This window comes from Nyctibius grandis, chromosome 3 (genome assembly GCF_013368605.1).
Source record: "Nyctibius grandis isolate bNycGra1 chromosome 3, bNycGra1.pri, whole genome shotgun sequence".
In the NCBI taxonomy this organism is placed as follows: domain Eukaryota; kingdom Metazoa; phylum Chordata; class Aves; order Nyctibiiformes; family Nyctibiidae; genus Nyctibius; species Nyctibius grandis.
In genome coordinates, this window is record NC_090660.1 from 49,025,979 (window position 1) to 49,050,154 (window position 24,176).

Sequence of the window (24,176 nt, forward strand, 5' to 3'; positions counted from 1 at the left end):
TAATCAGTAGTAATTCAGCAATAGCCCAAAAGCTTTTTCAGTGCAAAAAATGAACTGAATTTGTGCCTTTTTAAATGATAGCAGCAATGTAACTTTTTTTTTAAAGTCAAGAAAGCAACACCAACAAATGGTGAAAACAGCTTTAAAAGGAAAAATATGTACAGAACTAAAAAAACCACATTGCTGAACACATTGCCGCTTGACACCAAGTCTTTAATTTTCAACAAAGTAAAACTTTTTTTTTGCAGAGTTATAACAGTGATATTACTTATCACAGTTTGACTGCACTCAGAAAAAGCTGAAAGCATAAGAATACAGAAGAAAAAGGCTGTTTATGTTATAGATGTATAAAAGAGTTTTATGAAGGTAACTATCACAGCAGTAAGACACTCAAGAAATTAAAATGGTTAACTGAGCCAAAACAACTGCAAGAATATTAATATCAGTTAAGCTATATCAATACAGAGTAATGATGGATAAACCCCTAAACCAGAAGTTTCAAGTAGGGTAGCTGATTGACTCTTTGCAATACCCCAATTCTATTTTCCCCAGAACTTGAATAGTGGAAATTCTAAGGGAATGCCAAAGTATAAGCTCTTGAAAATAATTATGATGTTTATTGATTGCAATGACTCTAGAACTTCAGTTTATGCATGCCTGGAAAAATAAACCCCTTCAATTCATCTACTTCTATACAGAATGGGGCATTGTACTGAAGAGACGCCAGACAAATAGCAGTATCTTGGGGGATGTCTGCATTTGTTTCACACTTGCAGTTTTAAGATTTCTTGTGATTTTGCCCCTTCTCTTTTTCTCATGTTACATCTCATTCTATACTCAAATCACTGAAATCACAGTTCAGCCCTGATTTATTTTGTCTCTCTTGTCTCTGGATCTAGATCATTGGCAACATCCCCAGTTTGATTTTATCAATAGGTTTACAAGTTCATCAATTTTCCTCACATTCTGTCATTTAGAAATCAAAATAAATTTTACACAAACCTGTGCTGGTGGGTCCACTGAGCCTAAAAGAGCCAGGGACTTGTATCACTTAATATTTTGCTGGCATCACTAAAGGAAAAATCATGCTCCCATATGGTCTGTCACTGGCCTAGTGCAACCCAGAAACTTCATTCCTTGAAAGCTAGCTATTATTCAGGCACAATTCTCATCATGCTAGCAACTTCCATGATAGCACGATAAAATTCTAGCTTTAATCAGTATTCATGTCTGACAATTTCATTTTCTTGTTGGTCCTGCGTAGCCACCATTGCTCACTGCATCATGTGTACAACTTCAGAAGGAGTTTACAGGGCATTTCAGAACACCTGTCTCAGTGCAGACACTTCGGTTACTGCCACAATACGGACATTAGGCTTGTAGGAAGAAGAGCTTCTCAATAGATACATGTCTCTGTGCATAGGCTGCCCAGAGAGGTTGTGGAATCTCCTTCTTTGGAGACATTCAAAACCCGCCTGGACGCGTTCCTGTGTGATATGGTCTAGGCAATCCTGCTCCAGCAGGGGGATTGGACTAGATGATCTTTCGAGGTCCCTTCCAATCCCTAACATTCTGTGATTCTGTGATAGTTATAACTACACAAAAACTAACAGCACATTTACCTGAAAAAATCTGCAACAACAGCACAAACAAACAAACAAAACCCATCCCAACAACTTTTTTTTAAAAGGTATTAGGGAAAGACAGAAACTCAAACCCAGTAGCTAGGATCCAGAGTTAAAAGAATTTCCCCATTTGCTTGATAATACACTGTGAAGTGCAGAAAAAAAAACGTGTAGGAATGGGAAAGGATTTCTGTGAGGCTGTGTGGAATCTCATTGCTTTAACTCCCAGAAATTTTCCTCTAAATTTTCAGTCTATGCTGCTCCTGCTATTTGAATAGCTGTAGAAACATAGACTGATACTGGGCATGTATTCTATATTTGTTCTTGTGATAATGTCACTTTGTATCTTAAAAACTTTGCTTTTTTTTCTCCTCGATGTATTTAAAAGACAACAGTAATATCTTTTTAACTTTTATTATGCTGGAGTAAATACACTCAATTCCCCAAAACTGCTTCATTTTTCATCACAGTATTCTGTCGTTCTGCTTAACCTGTTTATACATTTGGCAACATTTCATTTTACCTCACGTTTCAATGTGCTAGCAACCTGAGAGTTTTGCATTTCCCTGTGTCTAAAGCAAGTCAGAATTTCATGATTCTTGATAAAAGAATTGTTAAAATTCCCTTAATGGACATAACTTTCACATTATTTTCAGGGAGGCTGAAACTGAGACCTCAGAATGTTCCTTGCTAAGGTGGCAGCTATTTCCCATGATCTGAAGAATTTCCACTCTTTAGAGTTTGTTTCACTGAGTTATAGACTACTTTTCATATTTAATCAGCCATGACTTCTCATTAGTTTACTTCCACTGAAAAAATTCTGATGGTAACTGAGACAATTTAAAAATTTTGCTTGCTAATCACCAAAGTCACAAGTCTCTGCCCACTAGAACAGATGTCAGAAAGAGATGTAGCAACAGCAAGCAGCTTCCTTCTCTCCCTGAAAAGGGATAATTCTTCTTTAAAGACTTGTTATCCCATCCTTTTAATCAAGAAACTGTAATATCTGAGACTGGTTTGCACTTCAAAATATTTCAGCAGAGCTTCAGAATTGAACAGATTTCTACAGCTGTTGTAGATGTTGGGAGCACTGGTGGTAGTGATAGGAACAGCCAGATGGTAACAAAAGCATATGGAGGATTTTTGTTTGTTTTTCTACAGAATGTTTTCAACAGCAAATGAAGATTACCAAAAATTAGATGCTCCTCAGATGACTAATTTGCTGAAATCCTAATGGAAATATGGGGCTACAGCCCATCCAGAGCTCAGACTTGCTCGTAGCTGCCTTGAAGACAATAAGCAAGCTGAGGGCCTAGAAGCCACAGAAGCTTAGGAAGAAAGCATAGGCTCCCAGCCAGCACACCCAGTGGGCTAGTATCACAGCTCTTGGGCTTCCTGGGGAGGACCTAAGTTTCTATATCTTTAGAGACTTATTTTAAAACAGAATAGCATTTTACTGTGCTTAATTCCATAATTAAGAAAGCTAAGTACCAGAAAAACATGCTACTTTTCATCACACGGACATTTAGACTGCACAGAGAAAAAGATATCAGCTCATACTATCAAAACCAAAATGATTTAAAAATATTTCCTTGTAGAACCCTGACAAAAACTCTGCCTAGCATTGTTCAGTCCCCATATAAAACCAGCTCAGCTTTGAGCATTACTTCCTCCTCCTTTCCAAGAAATTATTGACGCTATGCTCAGCACACATTCTGCAATGGGTTCAGTGCTACTGTCCTTCCATCTGCCCTTGGAGGTCAAGATGACAGGAAACAAATATCTGCTTCTGTATAATTAGAGATCCCATAGTGGAAAAATGTTCATAACATGAAGCTTTGGGCTCCTAAATAATTCAAGAAAGTCAAGCAGCTATGATTCTAGAAGAAGATCCTTAACTGAGTCAAGACCACTTGAGTGGTTCTTTCCCACTGAAGCCATGGGAAAGAAGAGGTATTATTATTGTGTTAAGCAAAGAAGTGGCCTGATTTGCCAAAATAAACCCCACTGTGTGTACACCACTATACACCATGAGGCTGTTAAAAGTCTAGGCATTACCCCATAGAAACCACTGTCACTAAACATTTTTTTTTAGAGATCTGAGAAGAAGAAGAAAACATTTTAAATATCAAGCAGCTCTCTAAATATTCGTTAAACTTCGATAAGTTTCATAAAGGAAAGCAAAGTACTTGGCACATTTTGGCAGCAGTAAAAATGGTAAAAGTTCCTTGTGGGAAGACAGAACTCAGTTGTGGCAACAATCTGTGAAATAAATATTTTTTAGACCATATCTTCAGAACACACAAAAGATTTGGAGTTCAAGAGAGTCAGATTGTAATGAAACAAAGCAGTGTATCTATCTCATCTGATGGAGATGACGCATTTTATATTGTTTAGATAGACTGAAGGCATAGAGAAAGGCAAACTGATTGAAACTCCACTGCACCCACAGCTAAGATTTGTAGTCTTTCAGAAAACAGCAAGATATCTGACACTTTTATAGCACCATCTTCTCTGTATTCTCAGATCAGGTAGTTGTAAGGAGCAATAAGATCTAAAGTTGTTTCTTCTCCAGGCTGAACAGGCCCAGCTCTCAGTCTCTCTTCATATGTCATGTGCTCCTGACCCTGACCCTTGGTGGTCCTCCACTCGGTTCACTCCTGTGTGTCAATATTCTTGTGCTGAGAGCACAAAACGAGACACAGTACTCCAGATGTTGTCTTATAAGTGCTGAATAGAAGGGAAGGATCACTTCCCTGTACCTGCTGTAAACACTCGTACTAATGAAAGTCCAGGATATGTTCAGCTTGTTGCCCACTAGGACCCCAGGGCCTTTTCTGCAGAGCTGCTTCCCAGACAGCTGGCCCACAGCCTGCCTTGTTGCCTGGGATTACTCCAACACAGTGGCAAGACTTTTCCTTTGCTCTTGCTGAACTTCATAAGGTTTCTGTCAGCCCATTTCTTCAGCCTGTCCAGGTCCCTCTGACAGCAGCCCTGCCTTCCCAGTTTGGGTCACCCCAATCTGGTGTCACCTGCAAACTTCCTGAGAGTGGTCTCCATCTCATCATCCAGGTTGTCAATGAAGACATTGAACAATACTGGTCCCAGCACTTATCCCTGAGGGACCCACTATCTACTGGCCGCAAGCTTGGCTTTGCACCATAAATCACAAATCTTTAAGTCCAGCCTATTTTGTATCCACTTTATGTAATCCATCCCATGTCCCACCAACTTGAGGGCTATGGAGGAGGCTATGGGAGGCTGTCAGAGACTATTAAAATCAAGGTATATAACAGCCACCTTCTTTCCCTTGCCCACAGTGCCAGACATCTCATCATAGAAAGCACGATTCACATATGGAAAACATTTTAGCTACTCCCATTCACCTTGTTGTCCTTCATGTGTTTACACATGATTTGCTCCAACAACATTCTTGGGGACTGCGGTGAGGCTGACTGGCCTATAGTTATCTGGATCCTCCTTCGTGTGATTCTTGAGGATCTAGTTCTGTGGACTTGTGTATGATATCCAAGAGATTTAAGTGATGCCTGACTCTGCCTTGCTCTACTGTGAGTACTGCTTCACTCCCACTGACTGCTAAGAGGCTCAGGGACCTGGAAGGCCTGAGGACAAGCCTTGCAAAAGAAAACCAAGGTATAAAAAAGGCATCGAGTACCTCAACCTTTCTCATGCCACTTCTCACCAGGTCCACTGCCTCACTGAGTAATGCGCCTGCACTCAGTCTTCCTTTTGCTGTTGATGTACTTTAAGAAACCTTTTCTGTCCTTCACCTCTCTGGCTAGTTTCAGCTCCAGCTGAACCGGAGCTTTCCTAGCTCCATTCCTAAACACATGGACAATGCATCTGTACCCCTCCCAGGTTAGTCTGTCCCTGCTTCTGTGTGCTTCCCTTTGTGTGTTTGAGCTGAGTCAGGAGCTCCATGTTCATCCATACTGGTCTTCTGCAATGTTTGTCTTCTGAAGTATGGGAAGGACAGTTCTTATTCTCAGAGGATGCCGTCCTTGAAGATTAGCTAGCTCTCATGCACCCCTTTGCCCTCCAAGGCAATCATTCACAGGATCCTGCCAAGTACGTCACTGAACAGAGCATCTCCCCTCATCACATTATCAATCATCTATATCAAGAAATTGTCTTCAATCTATTCCAGAAATCTGGATTGCTTGTGTCCAGCCATCTTGGCCTTCCAGTAGATACTGTTGTGGCTAAAGTCACCCAAGAGTACCAATGCCTGGGACTGTGAGACTTTTTCCACTTGCCTTAAGAATGCTTAATCTGCTTTGTTGATGAGAAGGTCTATAGCAGATGCCTACTACAATATCACCTGTGTTGGTCTGTCCTTTGGCCCACAAGCTCTCCACTGCTTCGTCACTTCATCCAAGGCTCCATCCACTCAAAACACACCTTTGCATAGAGCATGGCCTTGAAAGGTAAGGCATCTCATACTGGCATCTTGTTAGCAGCTTAAGATACTTGTGTCTTGTGTACACAACTGGGTTCAAGGTTAAGCAGTTGCATCATGTTTGTTACAGAAGAAAGGGATGAGTGGGCCAGACATGCTGAACTTTCTTAGGTTTGCCCCTTCTTCGGTGAAAGAATCCTGAAGTTATGGTTTGCTGTCACTCTTTTCAAATATACCTGCACCATAGTAATTCTAGGGACAGAATAAGATCTAGAGAACAAGGGCAATGCATGTGTAGGCAAATGAAAAAGCTTCCGTAGAACTGATTTCAGTGCTGTTGAAATATAATTAAAATCTTTTTATTTGATTATTAATCATATTATAGAATCATTATTTCTACACATTAGAAATGAAAGTCTTTAATGTGAACTACTTATCTAATAATCTGTTAAACTGATCCTAGAAAGCCACAGATTTTCTGTTTGTGTTTTTAAATTTAAATTAATAAACAAACAAAACTCTGTCAATCTGTCTTTTGTGTCGGGATGTACATATCAATGTTTGCAATACTTGAGCCAAAATCCACATAATGCGTGACCTTACACACTTTTAACCTACCTCCTCCATATATTTATTGAATTTTGTTTCACTGTATTTAACTTAGATTGTACACCATGCAATGTTTATATGTCAATATTAAGATAGATATAATTTTAAAATGCAGTTTCAAATACATCACTAAACAAACAGAAACTTTATAATTTAAGAATTTCTCATTCTTTTTAAAAACATCTTTTCAGGTAACACATACCCTAGGACACAGACATGGACAACTGCATCTTCAAACAAGAAAACAGTGCACTTTAATAGTGCAGTGTTCAGTGTCTCACAAGTAACTACCTGTCATTATATACCATGATGCCCAAGTCTGTTCTCAACTTAAATCATTCATTAGAGCATGTAGCTGTTCAAACTGCAGACTGCTTGACATCCAGCTTTACAATACCCTGAGGTTTTAGCTGGTATTTACCTCTTATTTGCAATGGCATGATAATTATTAGTTTAGTAAGTGCCTATAGCAAAACTTGGTAAAAAAAAGAATGTTTCACATCTTGACTTAATAACATCCTATAGGTATTTTTTACTCAGTTTTACAAGTTTAGCTGAAAATCTCCAGTCTTTAGACCATCTGCATGCAGTCAAAGATAAGTAATGGAAGAAAGAGCTCTGTAACACCCCCAATACTTCCCAAAGTATATTAAAAAAAACCCTACCAAAACCCCCAAAACCTAAATCCCAAACTCCAAAGTCCTTGTTTACAACAAATTCCTTTAAGCTAAGGATTTCTATCTGGTGTTTTAAGTTAATTCATCTGAGCAAGGCTTTGATGTGTAACTTGATTTCTTCAAGCTAGGGGTGCAGTACCAATTGCTTACCTGACTCACACGCAAATGTCTTTGACGTCTCATCATGAAAGATAATTGCCACTGCATGCTTCTTTGTCTCTCGAGGCAATCTAGTTATGTTTTTGATATTGTGCAGCTCAGTTACCTTAAAATGAGGAAAAGTATTTTAGGCCAGTGTATAAATAGTATAAATAAAAATATTAACCATAACTACTCAATTTTTACTATAATCTGTTTTTTTTCCCCTAAGGCTATTTACATTTTAAAGTTTTTTAATTGACAAAAAAACATACATAGGTAGAGTCTGAAGTTGTAAAACTTTCTATAAAATGTTATGTATCAAAAAGTGAACGCTCTACTTCTTTAATAAAGTTCTACTGGGAAACATAGTTACTACAATGACATCAAGACAGTCTTGTGATTATTCCATAATACATTTTTCAATTTCTATATTTATACAACTATGATCAGTTTCAGAATCTGCGTCAAATACTTAACCGAATATAGGAACAGCAGTGCCTTATTAGTTAAGGGAAGTAACTCCATTATCATGCCAATCAGTGTCACTAGATTTGTAAGGATAGAGCCTCATCTGTCTTTAAAGTGTGTCATCATAATAAGAACTCACAATTTTATTTTATTTTCCAAATATTAGAAAATCTTATCAACAAAAAAATAGTCTTGTAGAAAATTTACAGCATAAACAATTCAATCTATTTCCATTTTCCTTTGATGCAAGTAGATAACTACAATTAACACAAACAGAAGAAAAATATGTTATTACAACCAGAGCTGGTAGCACAACCTATATTAAATTGCTTAACACTTAGCATTATAAAATCTTTTTCTCAGTTTCTTGGAACTCTGGAAAAACTTCATCTGTTTAGAGTTAGCTTTTCCAGGCAGGACAGCTGCCTCAGGCAGAATTAATTTCTTAAAAATGTCATCCATATGAGTTTCGCCTTCTATGACTAGGGAAAAAGTGGACTGAATGTGGGTAGGTTTTTTCATTTTGTTTTGTAATTCTTATGTTCCCTGTGTACAGCTCCAGCATTCCTTTTCATGTGCTGGAAAAAATGTTTTTTAAGAGATTTTATATGGTGCAGTAAAAAAATGGAACGTGTTCGGGCAAAGACATTACAAAAAAGATTGAGAGCAGATAAGCAGTGAGAGCCATCAAGAAACCAGGGAAAGAAACTGAGACAAAGCATGAAGTGAAATGTGTAGGTGCTGGTGACAAACCTGAGACAAGAACTGAAGACTGCCATGCGGTCTCTCTTGACAGCCTTCAGCAAAACTCACTCCAGTTTGTCAATATCTTTGCTGTAACAGGTGGGCCAAAACTGGATGTGGTACACTAGATGTGGTCTAATGAGTGCTGAAAAGAGGGGGATAATCACTCCCTGTATTGACTGGTCATGGTCCTGTTCATACAGTCCATGGAGCTGTTGGTCATCTTTGCTGGCTGAGGCACCAAGCCCCAGGGCCTTTCCCACAGGACTGCTCCCAGCCTGTCCATCCCAAGCCTATGCCATTGCAGGAGCTCCTCTGTTCCAGGGTCAGCGCCTGGCACTTGCCCTTATTGAGTTTCACAAGGTCCGTGTCAGCCATTTCTTCAGCCCATTCAGGTGTCTGGAAGGGAGCCTGACTACCAAAAACATATCGACTGATTCTTCCCAATTTGCTATCTGCACAGTTTGTGAGTGCATGCTCCATTACCTCTTCCAGGTCCTTGGTAACAATACTAACCAAGAGACGCCCCAATACAGACCCAAGCAGTTCTAAACTAACTACCAATCTCCCGGTACAGTATGACCTATTAACCATGACCTTCTGGGTCTGACTAGCTGACCAGTTTTTCATCATCTAGACATCCACCCACCTAGACGACAATGTCCCAACTTGGATATAAGAATATAATGACAGGCAATGTCAAAAGCCTTGCTGAAGTTGAGTATCCAATGATATCCGCTGCTCCCTCCTCATCCCAAATCATAAACAGCTATCAGACTGGTCAGGCACGATTTACCCTTGGTAAATCCATGCGGCCTCTTCCCAATTACTATCTTCTCCTTCACATGCCCAGAAATATGTTTTAAGAGGACTCACTCCATGGTTCTTCCCATGGGCTGAAGCAAGTCTGCCAGACTTGTAGTTCCCCAAGTTGCTCTTTTGGCCTTTTTTTGGACACACGTGCAACGTTTGTCTTGCCACTGGGTTCCCAATCCCTTACAATTTTATTTTCAGTCATGCATTTTCAGGGCTTTGCAAGAATCCATTTATTTCTCTGTTTTCTCCTTGGGGGGAAAGAGAAGAGCTGAACACCACAGATACCACTGTCCGATTAAAGGAATGACTAAAATCTCTGTTAATTTTCCTTGATCTATGCATGGTAAATGATGTAGTATGTGAGAGGGCTCCTACAACTTACCCAAAGCACTAATCTCAAGGAAATCCCGTAAAAGGGAAAAGAAAGCATTAGTAGGCAGCGGAGAGAGCAGACTCCAGAATCCAAAACCTGAGGGAACAACGCCAAACCCAGAAGTCATTACCAAATTCTGAAGACCCAGAAGGGCCCAAAGCAGGAGACAGGGAGGATATGGATCTACTAGTCTTGCTAAATAAGAAGAAGATATAAAAGCAAAAGACTTAAGATTTGGGACACAAAAAAGTCCAGGTTATTGTTAAAGAGAATTTATATTATTTAAATCACAGAATCACAGAATCACAGAATGTTAGGGATTGGAAGGGACCTCGAAAGATCATCTAGTCCAATCCCACTGCCGGAGCAGGATTACCTAGATCATATCACACAGGAACGCGTCCAGGCGGGTTTTGAATGTCTCCAGAGAAGGAGACTCCACAACCTCTCTGGACAGCCTGTTCCAGTGTTCGGTCACCCTCACCGTAAAGAAGTTTTTTCTCATATTTATGTGGAACCTCCTGTGTTCCAGCTTGCACCCATTGCCCTTTGTCCTGTCAAGGGATGTCACTGAGAAGAGCCTGGCTCCATCCTCATGACACTTGCCCTTTACATATTTATAAACATTAATGAGGTCACCCCTCAGTCTCCTCTTCTCCAAGCTAAAGAGACCCAGCTCCCTCAGCCTCTCCTCATAAGGGAGATGTTCCACTCCCTTAATCATCTTCGTGGCTCTGCGCTGGACTCTCTCTAGCAGTTCCCTGTCCTTCTTGAACTGAGGGGCCCAGAACTGGACACAATATTCCAGATGCGGCCTCACCAGGGCAGAGTAGAGGGGGAGGAGAACCTCTCTTGACCTGCTAACCACACCCCTTCTAATACACCCCAGGACGCCATTGGCCTTCTTGGCCACAAGGGCACATTGCTGGCTCATGGTCATCCTGCTGTCCACTAGGACTTTTAAATAATTTAAAGATGCACATAGTTTTCCTCCCAAAGGTTCAAAAAGATAACTGACAGTGCAATATGAAAGGGAAAACAATAATAGGAAGAAAAAAGCCCCAGTGATTCTAACACAGCAAATGAAACAGAAAGTGATATTTTTATGCGTGTGTGCATGTGTGACTGTGCACACCATGCAGAAAAAAAAAACTTAAATCTTGTTATGTTAAAAAGAGGAAATTTCTCTTTCTGAAATAGCAGGAAAGGAAACAGAAGTGCTTTGAATAGTGACACCAGAGCATATTAAGCCTTCTTCCAGTCTCAGACAGTAAAGATCTACTCTTTTCTTTAACATTTGAGTGTTATAGATTACTGAAAGATCCTGCAATGCTGATAAATGTGATAATAGATCCAAAACACCTGCATTCCTGGCATCAAAGCTACAGAACTTTCACAGTAATTTTTATTTGAAACATAACTACAGACAACTGGGGACGCATGCCTAGCCATCTATAAAGATGATTCTTATTGATGGGTTCTCTTATTGATCAGTACATTAAGCCTTTTTCATTTAACATATTGACAGAACATTTTTTATTATGCAAGATCATTCACACTCTTCGTAATATTGTCAGCACAAAATGAAGAAACAACAAAATTTTATTTTATTTGCTGGTGGGAATTTAATGTCTGAAAGAGACAATGAAAACACCTCCAAATTCTGACATGCTGCTTCTCAGTACCCATACGAGAGATTTGGTTGACAAAATGCAAGGCAAGTGAAAAAAAAGTTTCTGTGCAGGGGAAAAGGAGCTTTATTTTAAAAACATTTCAACTTTTCTTTGTCTCTGGAATCATACTGTCTCCCTAGACAGCACAGAACTTCTTATAACTCCAATGTGACAGGCAAAGAATTACATGAATTACCTCTTCCAAACTCCCCGACTTTTACTTTCTTTTTTTTAAAGCAAGGTTTTTTGAGCCATTCATATTTTCACACAGAAGCCACATTTCTCTTGTGTATATCTTTCCACAAAAATGGACATATTTCAAACTATCATGAGACATTGTGAGATATCTCTTTTTCTTGCCAAATGCTTTAGTGATTTAACATGGGTAGCCAAAATATTTTTGCTAGTTTAGAAAAAAAAAAAAGAAGATAATTAAAAAAATATCATATCTTTCACCTTGAAATGCTTTGTTTTACAAGAACTGAAGGTTTTCCTGGAAATAATACTGTTTTAGTCATAATATTCTGAGGATAAAAGAAATTTATACAGATGTTAGTTAGGAAAAATAACTAATTTTACTCAGCAAACTAACAGAAAAAAGAAAAGAGAAAAAAAGTAACTGAGTTTTAGCACTCAGTCCCATCACTGTATCTGAGAAATCAGCAAATTTCACAGCATCACAGAATGGTTGAGGTTGGAAAGGATCTCTGGAGTTCATCTGGTCCAACCTCCACCCTGCTCAAGTAGGGTGACCTAGAACCAGTTGCCCTGAACCATGTCCAGTTGGCTTTTGAATATCTCCAAGGTGGGTGACTCCACAGTCTCTCTGGGCAACCTTGTGCCAGTGCTCTGTTACTTTCACAGTGAAAAATTGTTTCCTGATGTTCAGAAGGACCATCCTGTGTTTCAGTGTTCGCCCATTGCATCTGGTCCTGTCACTGGGCACTACTGAAAAGAGCCTGGCTCTATCTTCTCTAAACCCTTCAGGTGTAGAGAATACACTCACTGATGAGTATACAATGAATGAGACTTCTCATCTCCAGGCTGAACAGTCCCATCTCTCAGCCCTTCCTCATAGAAGAGATCCTCTAGTCCCCTCATCATCTTTGTGGCCTTTCACTGAACTCTCTTCAGTATATCCCTGTCTCTCCTGTACTGGAAGCCCAGAACTGGACACAGCACTCCAGGTGTCACTGCACCAGTGCTGAGTAGAGGGGAAGGATCACCTCCCTTGACTTGCTGGCAATGCTCTGCCTAAATGCAGCCCAGGATATCACTAACTTTCTTTGAGGCAAGAACACATTGCTGGCTCATGTACACCAAACCATATAGAAGTTGAATAAGAAGTTCTGTTTTTATCTGTTGGGCAAGTCAAGAGGTTGACAGAAAAAAAACCCTCACCAGTTAACATTTCAGAAACCCGATCTGATGGTAACAGCGAGAGGCCATATTATCAAATAAGCCCGTCAGTATTTCTATTGGATATGTAATTTTTAATATCAAATAGAGATATGAATTTTTGCTTCCATGTTCATCTACTGAAATTGTACTGTATGTTTCTCTCCACAATGAGAGCAGAAAGATAGAGGCAAGAGTAATAATACTGTGAGTCTATCATCCCACTGCTAGAAAGAATTGAAGTTAATCAAATTCAGAATTCTGAGTTTAATGCCAAAGAAGCATGAGTAATTTTTTTTTTTTTATGAGTAGTGCATCAGGCAAATCTTACTTTTTTAAGCATGGAATGTTATACCAAAATTTGCTGCCTGTGGTATCATAATAGACTTGTTGACAAAATACAGTCTAGTTCATTGAAAACATTGCTGTTCTTCACAACAACAAAATAGTATTCTGGAACTACCTAGACTATTTGTAACCTTGTACTGGTAAGAAGAAAAGAATAAAGGGAAAACGTAATGTGCTGTCACACATGTAAGAGTCTTACCTATACTTCCCACAAAAAAAAAAGATGGAAATATTCCCACTGTTGGATTATACTTTGCCTAAAACTTTGGTAATATTAAAAACAATCCAAACCAACAAAAACTTTGAAAATCAGTTTTCCTGTTTCCCCCCTTTTGTATCCCTTGAGAACAAAATGAACTTCAACAAATAAAATCCCTGATATTACCTGTTTGGTGAGTAATCTCACAAATAGATTTCTTGCCTACCCTTATCCTTTATGATTTCTTCCAGTAGGCTAAATAGATCATTTTATATTAAGCTATTATGTAGTTTACAACTTTTCACTAACTTTAGTATGTTAACTTAGACTTTCTTTTCTCTACTAGACATTGGTGCTATCATTTAGTGCAGTACTCCATATGGTGCTCAGTGTGGTACATGTTAAGGACTCTTAGCACCTGGCTCATTTCTCAGTTCTCTTACTCGTCATCAATAATTCCTGCCTCATATGTCCATCACTCAGCAGCCCACACATACATTTCCTTGTTTTTTTTTTCTTGATCTTTTCCTGTATCAGTCTCTAAAACCATTTTTCTTGTTTCTAGAATGACAATGAACACTGGTTGAAGAAAAGATGTGGAATAGTTACTTAACTTACATGTAACAAACTTCTTTGTCAAGCTTTTTTTATTCCATTTTTTTTCATATATAAAAGTTTTTTTCTTTCTTGGGGGGTTTTTGACACAGGTATATCAGAGACATCCAACTCCTTTACTTCTCGTTAATATTTGATGAAAGGACATAACTCTGAAGGGCTACAAGATAGGAGAATTTCTAGGATTGGTAAATGCAGTATCTCACTCCTGCAAAATTAAGCTAGGCTAGGCTTGCACCAGGGTCTCAAGGCTACCCATCAGTGTTGGTTTCTGTAACTTGCTTCCTCTCACAGTCGGGAATTTGGACCACCTCAAATATTCCACATCAACACAGCTAATCACCAGCATAGCCTCAGGAAATGAAATGCACTTGATCTGCAAACATTTTTTTTGGGTCTCAGATTGTTTACCAAAACGCAAAACTTCTTTACAGAGGAACATCAAGCACTGAACACAAACACAAAAGAGCCTCTAGTTAAGTTTTCTGCCACTGTTGCTCATATACCTAGAGCACTTAAGAATTATGCAAAGATTGCTTCATTTCTCATCCTCATTGTTTTTCTTTATCTTGGTCTGCAGAGATGCTCAAAACTTACACGAGTTTTGTGTTGGTATAGCCACATCCGGGTGGATCAATCATTAAAAAAAAAAAAAAAAAAGCTGTTTGATGCTCTTTTTTTTTCTTCCTCAAAAGAAAATAAATAAATAAAAAAAATATAGAACCAGGCATCAACCTTAAGAGCAAGAGGAAAAGTTGGAAAGGACCCCTCTGAAGAAACCAACAGTTAACAAATCTCATGTTATATGGTCAAAAAGATAAGAGGATCAGAGGAAGAAGAGAACTTATGCCCTCACCTAGAAAAAAAAATTTAAAAAATCTTAGTTTCCTTGAAGACTTTCCCTATCCTATGTCTTATGATAATCATTTGTATTCTGAGAGGTTCACAGGAACTTGAAGTGACCTTCCTATATGAAGACCCTAAATTTGATGCTAATACCAAATCCCTTCCATCCCCTACTCTCTGTCAGAATGCCCAAGCATTACCTGATATCAGGGGGAATAAGTTACAAGGAAAACTAAAGGATTGGTCTATATTAGTTTTCGTGCATTTCTGTAGCAACAGACTTAGAAAAGAACTGAAAAACATCCTGACAGATTTCAAAAGTCTAACCCTACTTCTCCCTAGCTAAAACAACTGCCATCTGATTTCAGTAAAGTCATGCTACGGTTTCCTAGTAAATAATTCCAGCGATTTTTTAATTTTCTTTTTGGCACCTTAATTATATTCTTAGATATGAAAGGCTATTACAGTACAAAATATGCTTAATTTAAATAAATGCTCAGATTAACTGGGATTTGTTGCTTCTTAATGGTCAACATAATTTGACATTTTTCTGATTACTTTCTTTGGAACTACATTTAGTTCCCTCAAAAAGGAAGGATTTTAGGAACAATTCAATACACTTTCTCTTGAATCCATCATACTTCATCACTGACCTACACTGGACATTTATTTGTTTGCTTACTGTACTAAAAATCTCTTCTAGCCAGGGAGCTGAACATCTAGGATCTGCACTATCCACTTCTGTGTTACATGGACATGTAAAGGCTATATGTATATGACACATCTAAGGCTCTGGTGCTCAAATTGTACATTTAAATAGATCTAATAACTTTTCCACAATTATAGAAATATTACTTCCACATCACATATTACATCTACATCACTATAAAAAATAGAATTCCACAGTAAATAGGAAAGGAGGCTCAGAAAAATGAAAAACACCAAAATCATGCATAAAATCTTGAACATGTGCCTCCCATATGAAATTGGGAGGGAAATGATTCTGTGATTCCATCTACTGGATATTATTTCCACTGTGCAGAGTCCTGGAAATTGGTTGGGCAGAGGAAAAAGTCTGAATTTACATAAATGGATTTCTGTTTTGCATTGCACACTACCTTCCTGCCATTTAATTTCTATGTAGCAAAAACAGAAGCAGAAGAGAGAGCTACAAAATGTAATTGTTCATCTTATTTCTTGATAATGGCCCACATACTACCATCTGTTGTGTAATATCATGCAAGCAGTAATGCAACAGAGCAAAAGCCAACACAGTGGCAAGGAGCAGGAACTCTAGTGTGATGTCTAGACAGTAGAGAACTACCTCAAACCAGAAACAGCATGACAACAATAAGAGAGTAATATAAGAAGTAAGAGCTATGTTAACTATCATAGCAAGAAAAGGGCAAAGGAGGCACCAATATGCTAATGTTACTCTGAATGCTGCTGCCAGTTTGCAAAAGGAAATGCTGGCCCACTGCAGACAAAAGGACTGCAGAGAGGAGTATCTCAATGAAACAAAACATCCCCCTTTAGCTCAGTTTTCAGTCATCCTATCTCCAGTTAGTGGCGGCTCCTTTCACATGGTTAAATCCAATTGACATAGAGTAGTTTTGTTACAGCTTCAGAGAGAGCTGGATGGGATTTTAGCTCTTAAAAAAGGCAGTGTGCTGCCTGAAAAGCGTAAAGATCTTTGGGACTGGGGAAATGGCTGCATTAACAGAAGCACAGCCAGTACATCAACAGAAGTGACTTTTCTTCTTTACTCAGCACTCATTAGAACACACCTACAAAACTGTGTCCAGTTTTGGGACCCCAATGCAATTCATAAACCAGAGTGAGTTCAACAGAGGGCCCCCAGGACAGCTAGAGCTGGACCACCTGCCCTGTGGGGAGAGGTTGAGGAACAGTGGCTGCTCCAGCCTGCAGCAGGGACAGCTTTGGGGGCACCTAAGAGCAGCCCCCCCAGTGCCTGCAGGGAGGTTATCAAGGAGACAGAGAGAGGCTCTTCACAGCTGTGCCTGGTGGGAGGAAGAGGGACAATGGGTGTAAACCGAGACAAGAAATGTTCAGGATGCATAAGAGAAGCAATGTTTTTATCATGAAGACAGCTCAGCAGTGGGACAGGATGCCCAGAGAGGCTCTGAGGTCTCCATCCTTGGAGGTTTTCAAGACCCAACTGGACAAAGACCTGAGCAACTACATCCGACCTCAGAGCTGGCTCTACTGTGAGCAGGAGTTGGACAAGAGACCTCCTGAGGTCCATTCACATCTGAATTAACCTGTGAGTCTAAGAAAGGGATGCTAACAGATCTGTAAGGCTATTTGGACCTTTATGGGTTTGGGCAAAGCCATATGGGATTAAGCAACCAGAGTTTTTAAAATGAAACACATTTTCTTGACTTCAGCATATTCTGCACAAGAACAGCACATGACAACAATAGGACTAGGAGATGCAAGAGACTGAAAAACAAGTCTTGAGGTAAAGAAGTACTAAGAGGCAGAAAAAAATGAAAAACCTATTTCATCAAAGAATAGCAAAACTTAAAACACAAGATTACAAGAGGAACGTAAGAAGGGAGAAGAGAAATCCCAAGATCAGAAAAGTGAAAGAATGGATCATGTAAAAGCAAAACCAATTCACAAAGAAAACAGAAGTTTTCCCCATCTCTGCATGTGGATTTATCTTTGGAAGAAGATGAGTTGTTATGGTAACAACACTCTCCAGGAATTTCGCCAAGGAGTGGCATATCAGCCTCCACATTATGCCTCTGGGGCAGGTCTCCAGCTGCTATTTCAGAGGAATAAGGGTTTAAGAAACTGCTACCAAGTAAATGTTCATTCCTGTAAGCATAAATGGAAACCACACCTATAACAGCAGTAAGAATCTTATCTGTTAACTGAAAAAGTAGATAACAGAAACAAACCCCAAAAAAGGGACAGAATGGATGTATATATTAAAAATAAATCAGGCTAAGTATAAGCCAGTAATGTCAGGGCAAGAAAGTGAAGTTTGATGGAAAGAAATATGCATAGATCTGATAAGAGGGTTACTGAATAATTTCTTCTTGCACTCCAGACAAAATTGAGATTTTAAAAAAATGAAAAAGTTTAAATTTTTCAGCATTTTTTTGAGAATATAGATGACATTATGTAAATTTAGACTGAATACAAAATAAAATAACTATATTTTATTTTCTCAAAATTTAAATAATGTAAAAGAAAGAGAAAATATGAATCTTTACTTTATCTTTTCTCTAAGTCTTCACTATTTGCTAAGTATTGCTAAGTCTCAGTATTGCTTACTTTCATAGGGACTACCACCTGGGTACCCAGATTCCTGCTTTATTCTAACTGCCCACTTACCACGTAAGAAGTTACAAACGCTTCGCTTTCCTCAATGAAATCTAAAAAAATTAAGGATGAAAACCAAACTTACTTGATTAGTTTTTGTTATGTTACTTTAAATGTTTTATTGTTTCACAGTGTCTGTAAATGAAACCTACCAAGGCAGAAAAACCATATTAACTCATACCAGCTACCTTTAATAGGCAAAGAAATAGGGATTTTGCCAAGCCAAGTTACTTTACTTTCTCTCAAACTGCACTGCTGTAATACTGCCAGCGTTGAACTGCTGCCTAATCCATAAAATCAACCAGCCTACTGGGATTATTCTGGTTTTGGCTGGTAGCCTGGTGTTTTAAGCAATCGTTAAAATCTGATCAGTTCATGTGTATGTGGACCTCTGCCCTTAACAAACATTTTAATTAGGATTTTTAAATACGTACTGGAAAAGAAATGCCTTCGCACTTCAAAGGGTATTTTTATAGACAGTCATTTGTAATATAAAAATCCCAGTTCTCCCCAACTATCCTAAAGAACCTTTAAAATGTTTTCCAATCTGACCTTTCATTTTGATGTGCTAGCTTAATACCAGACTACTGTGTTAGTATAGCATTAAAAAAGAAGGGGAAAAAACGGCCTTCTGTAAAAGTGAGTGTTGACAAAATTTATAACTAATACCTTAATACTAAAAGAACACTCTAATTTGAAACACAGCACACTTGAAAAATAACACCATGCTAGAGAGATGGCAGAGAGGGATGATGATTCACAACTGAAATAAAATAGGTTTCCCAATTATCTTTCCAAATTTCAGCTACAATAAAAAAAAAAATACTTTCAATATCAAACGTCCTGCTACAGTTATTAGGTATACAAACAGTAGCTCTGTGCTTGCGCCTGAGAAACAAAATGGGGCTTTTCATTACTGTAGTTCAGTTATCTACTTAATAAACTAAGTAGAGTAATAAGACAATACCTCACAATGAATGTGTAAAAGAATTAGATCATTATGTGAGTTTTAACAGCCTTATGAGGCTACTAAAATATACTGGACAGTTAGAAACTGTTTCAATTTTCAAGAGTTTTCACTTTTAACATTCTCAAAGTACATGATTATGCCCAGACCTTTTCTAGTTTTGGCCCAAAGGTATTAGTTAATTAAAAGGAATATGTTATTGGCGAGTAAAAAGAAAAGGAGAAATATACTTTTCCAAAACTTCCTTTAAATTTACCTCTTGGCTTATTTAAATAGCTGTCCTCTAATTATTCCCAAACTTATCTTGTTACATAAACTCAATTAAAAATAAGTGTTTATTAACACAGAATACATTTGAAAACAAATTACAAGCAAAGACATGTTTACAAAATATAACTTTGCTGAATGCAGTAAGTGATGGCTATATAATTCTTCCTGCTAAACTGCTAGGAATAACCCTAACTACGAAACCTCTCACCACATTGCCAGACTGGGTCAGGAGTATTAGAGGACACAAGTAACTATATGCTTTCAATGAATGTAAATTATTTTGGCTGTATCTATGCTGTACATTATGCCAGTGGCTAAGCCCTAGGTTTAACTCCCCTTCCTACCCCTTTCAAATTGTGGAAGCCTTCAACTCAGGCTGTATGTCCCTTTAGCCAGATCTTGAAACCATGGGGAAGCCTTGGGTCAAAATTAGGTGAGAAAGGCTGGTTTACTTCCATTGTACCATTCACAGGGGAAAAAAAAATCATGGTTGAGAGGCATCTCATGATGCAGGTTTTAAGGACCTCTCAGATGCTGGGTATCCACTGAACTATCAAGAGCTATATTCAGAAAAAGAGAAATGACATTAGCCAGGAAAGGAAAAGGGACATCATCATCTTTGCTCTCCCTGTTCCTGGCTCTTCTAACTTGATCACAAAGGTGAAGAAGCCACACACAAGCACAGGACTCAGCTGGGGTCTCTGCCCCATATCTGGCTATGGACAACAGCAAGTGGTACAAGTCTGCGTGCACATCTAGAAGCACAACCACAGAGATATCTACTAGCCTAAAGTTTTTTGGTTTGTTTTTAAAAAGAATTAAAACTATAGATATAAACCCACCACAAAAGTAATATTATTTAGAAAATTTTACCCCCATTGATTTTTTAAAGGGTGTAAATATGCCTCAGTGTCTTTAAAAATAACCCCATCCCAATCCAACAATACCAAAACTGGCATTTTTATGCTGTTCTTAAATATAAACATATATATTAAAGGCATTTCAGGTATTCTGAAGGAAGTATTAATAGCACCATATTACCTATGAGAATATTGATGCTCATCAGACAAATGCATCAACTAGATGAAAAACCAGATATAGAAAGAGTTTAAATTAACCTAAATTCAGCACATGCCTGTACATGTGTGTGTACACATACACTCAACGTGGTCCAGAATTCTTTAGGAGAAAAATGTGAAAGAGAGAAGAATGCAATAGAGAGAACCTGAAGCAAAAAAAAAAAAAAGAAAAGCAATAGAGTGCAGCAATTTGAAAAAGAAGAAAAGAAAAGATTCTGCACAGAAATGTGACCCTTCTTTTAGGATTTTTTTAAAAGAGAGTTTAAACTTCTTGAAAAATTTTTTGAAATGTTTTCACTTTGCTTCTAAAATTAACTGGAATTTGTTAGCTGATAATTTGAAAATTCTTTTTGCTTAATTGTCATTGGGGATAAATTAATTTTGAAGATCTATTATAACAATTACATACAGCTACATTTTCAACTCTAATGCATTTTTAATAACCTTCATCAGCCAGTGATTTGAATTTCAAACTTCCTTCTATGAAGTAAAAATTAGATAGCTTTGTGCCAATTTTCATAATAAATTGTTCTTTATTTATGTTGCAAAGCCTCCCTTCCTATAAGCAAATCAAAACCTTAAATGAAACAGTACTCATAGACTTATTATATTTCATCTCCCTTTATTAAAAGAAAGTAAATTACAGTGACAAACCTGTCTGCCCTCCATGGTACACCATAACATGATGTTTGTACCTGTCTGCTTCCTTTTATAGCTATTTCACAAGGGACCACGCCTCTTCCCATTTCCACATCAAAATGGTAAACATTCCTTCAACAACACAGACACAATTCAGAGTAGCTTCAAGGGAAAATGTTGTCATTAAGAAAAAAAAAAATCCTCACATAACATTTCTTTACCAGTGCTATAAACAGCAGGATAGATAATTAGGTCTTTAACTTTCATCACGAGCTTTTATTATTTATGTAGTGTACCTACTTTCTACACTGGAATAGTGAGAATAGACACACAGAATATTGAAAAAATAACAAATGCAGACTCAAGTGCTGAAGGCTAGGAAAGGAAGACTTAAATATTGCTTTGACTACTAGTTCTATAGATCTAGTCCACCATTTTCCTGTTGTTTGTATGGCAGTGCGCTCCTCTTGGTCTAATTGCTGTATGTTAACACAAATAAATACCTTCATGTTTATTGGCACCTCTTCTATTATGATACACACTGTCTTAATTACATGATCATATTTGATTTTTCATAACTATTTTTCACCTCAGTCAGAATAAATGATAAGTACCATTCTGTTAAATAGAGGCTTCATAAAATATGCTCAGTTCTCATAACTTCATACTGTTTTTTCTGACTTAATGGTATACTGGTTACACCCTGGTTTCTCTCAGGGTTCCTCCATAACGGTCATCACACAAGTATATTTTACACAGATGGTTTCACAAATATTGATTTCCTTTCACACCTTCCACACTTCTGAGATGTGTGGATTATATTGACAGGGAAGGAACAAAGAAACTGTATGGTGAAAAAAAATGAAAGTCAAAAATACGTCCTTTAAACTTTTGATCTGAATTTGAGATAGCCAGAATGCAGCTTTTCAACAACACTTGTGTTAAAAAGGGAAGCTTAGTGCAAATCTCCACAGCAGAACCCAGCTGTTTTATATCCTAGCTCAACTATTTCTTCTTGATCTTCCCCCAAGGACTAGTGAAGACCTCCTTCAGAGACCTTATTTCCAATCTCTCTTCTCAGAAGTACTCACCCCACAGCTTCATCTGGGTACCTGGTCACTGAAACCCCCACTCCCAAATATAGGGTCTTCTTATTTCAGGACCTGCCACTCCTGGGAAATGTCTGTGTAGTGCACACCTCCCAGCTGCTGAAACATGAGGCAGGTAGTGTTGCTACAGAGCAATTTGCTTTGGTGCAAAAATCCGAACAATCCCTCTTGCTTTCTCTTAATGTGCATCCATCCTGCTACACTGATACTCTTTGCCCCAGATATAAATGGGCTGAAGAGATAAACTGTCCATAGCCTTTGCTTCCTTGTCATAGAATCATAGAATCATAGAATCATAGAATCATAGAATGGTTTGGGTTGGAAGGGACCTTAAAGATCATCTAGTTCCAACCCCCCTGCTATGGGCAGAGACACCTTTCCACTAGACCAGGTTGCTCAAAGCCCCATCCAATCTGGCCTTAAACACTGCCAGGGAGGGGGCAGACGATCTCATCTCAAACACTTGACCCCATACTAGTCTTCAGAAATTACAAGTAGCTATTAAAGTGAATGTCAGGCTTTAGCCTTGAAAGAACTGGAGTGAACATATTTCATTACTAAAGAGAGAAAATTATCTGAATTTCCGTCATATACGAAGCTTTACAGATGACACTAGACATTTTAGCTGTCAAAGTCTGAAGTGTTTCTAACAAACACAGCGGCGGCAGCAGCGAAAGCGGCGGCAGCAGCGAAAGCGGTGACAGCGACTTGAGATTAGTGCGGGGGCGAGGGCAACATCGGGCTTAACCGGGCGGTTTTTCGTACTCTGGGCCCCCCCTGAGCCCCCCGCGAGCATCAGCCCCGAGTTGCTTCCTCCTGACCCCGGACCCGGACCCGGAGGTTCCCGGCAACGAATCAGGAGAGGAGGGGGCGTAGCCGGAGGCACCGCGGAGGCACCACGGGCGATTTAAGCGATTTAAATGCTCCACCCCCTGTTATCGGGTGATAAAAAGCCTCCTGGAGGACAGGGACTAGTCCCTGCCCAGACGGGAGAGGGAGAGGGAGACTCAGCAGTGCCTGTGTGAGTCAGCAGTGACTGGGTGTGTCCCAGGGCAAGGGAGGCTGCAGTTGTTTGCAGCTCGTTGGGGAGGGCACTGACTCCCTCCCAGTGCACAAGGTGAGGAAGGTGCCAAGGAGCTGTGAACCAGGGGTGGCACCAACAGGTATTTCCCAGTTCAGTGGAAGAACAATGGTATCTACCCGGTGGAAGAAGACCAAAATGGATGTGGGAACCCAGATAGAGCTCCCACGGAAGGAGGCGATGGTGCAGGTTGCAGGCTGCAGGGAATGCTACACCGTCTCTGTGGTGACAGGGGGCTGTGTGCGCTGTGAGCAAGTAGATGATCTGCTTGGGCGAGCGGCACAGCTGCAAAGCCAGGTTGAAAGGCTTCAAGCTGAAGTAGAAAGGCTTAGGAACATTCGGGAGGCTGAAATGGAGATAGACTGGTGGAGCCAGGCTCTGCCCTCCCTGCAACAAAAATGGGAGCACCTGCCGGAGAGCTCCCAGGATCGAGGGACCCCTGTACTCTGCCCCTCTCAGGTGGAAAACGATAACCTAGAGGAGAGGAGTGAGTGGAGGCAAGTCTATGGCCATGGCAAAAGGCGAGTGCCCTCCTTGCCTACCTTGCCTCCACAGGTGCCTCTGAGCAATAGATATGAAGCCCTAGTGGAATACAGCCGGTCCAATGGGGATGTGGTGGAGAGGCAACCTATATCAGAGGTCCCAGCACAGTCAGAAAAACCTGACGGGCGTATAGCTACCTCCTCCACAAGGAAGAAGAGAAGAGTTTTAGTGGTTGGAGACTC

At 39.2% G+C, this 24,176-nt stretch overlaps 1 protein-coding gene across 1 annotated transcript in view; it reads right to left on the reverse strand.

Moving 5' to 3' along the window:
- Positions 1-24,176, reverse strand: part of DOK6 (docking protein 6) — a 283,675-nt gene that overhangs the window by 136,239 nt on the left and 123,260 nt on the right. Inside the window, exon 3 of the mRNA XM_068396927.1 lies at positions 7,482-7,596. Coding sequence (XP_068253028.1) covers positions 7,482-7,596 — 115 coding nt within the window. The remainder of the gene's footprint in view (positions 1-7,481; positions 7,597-24,176) is intronic.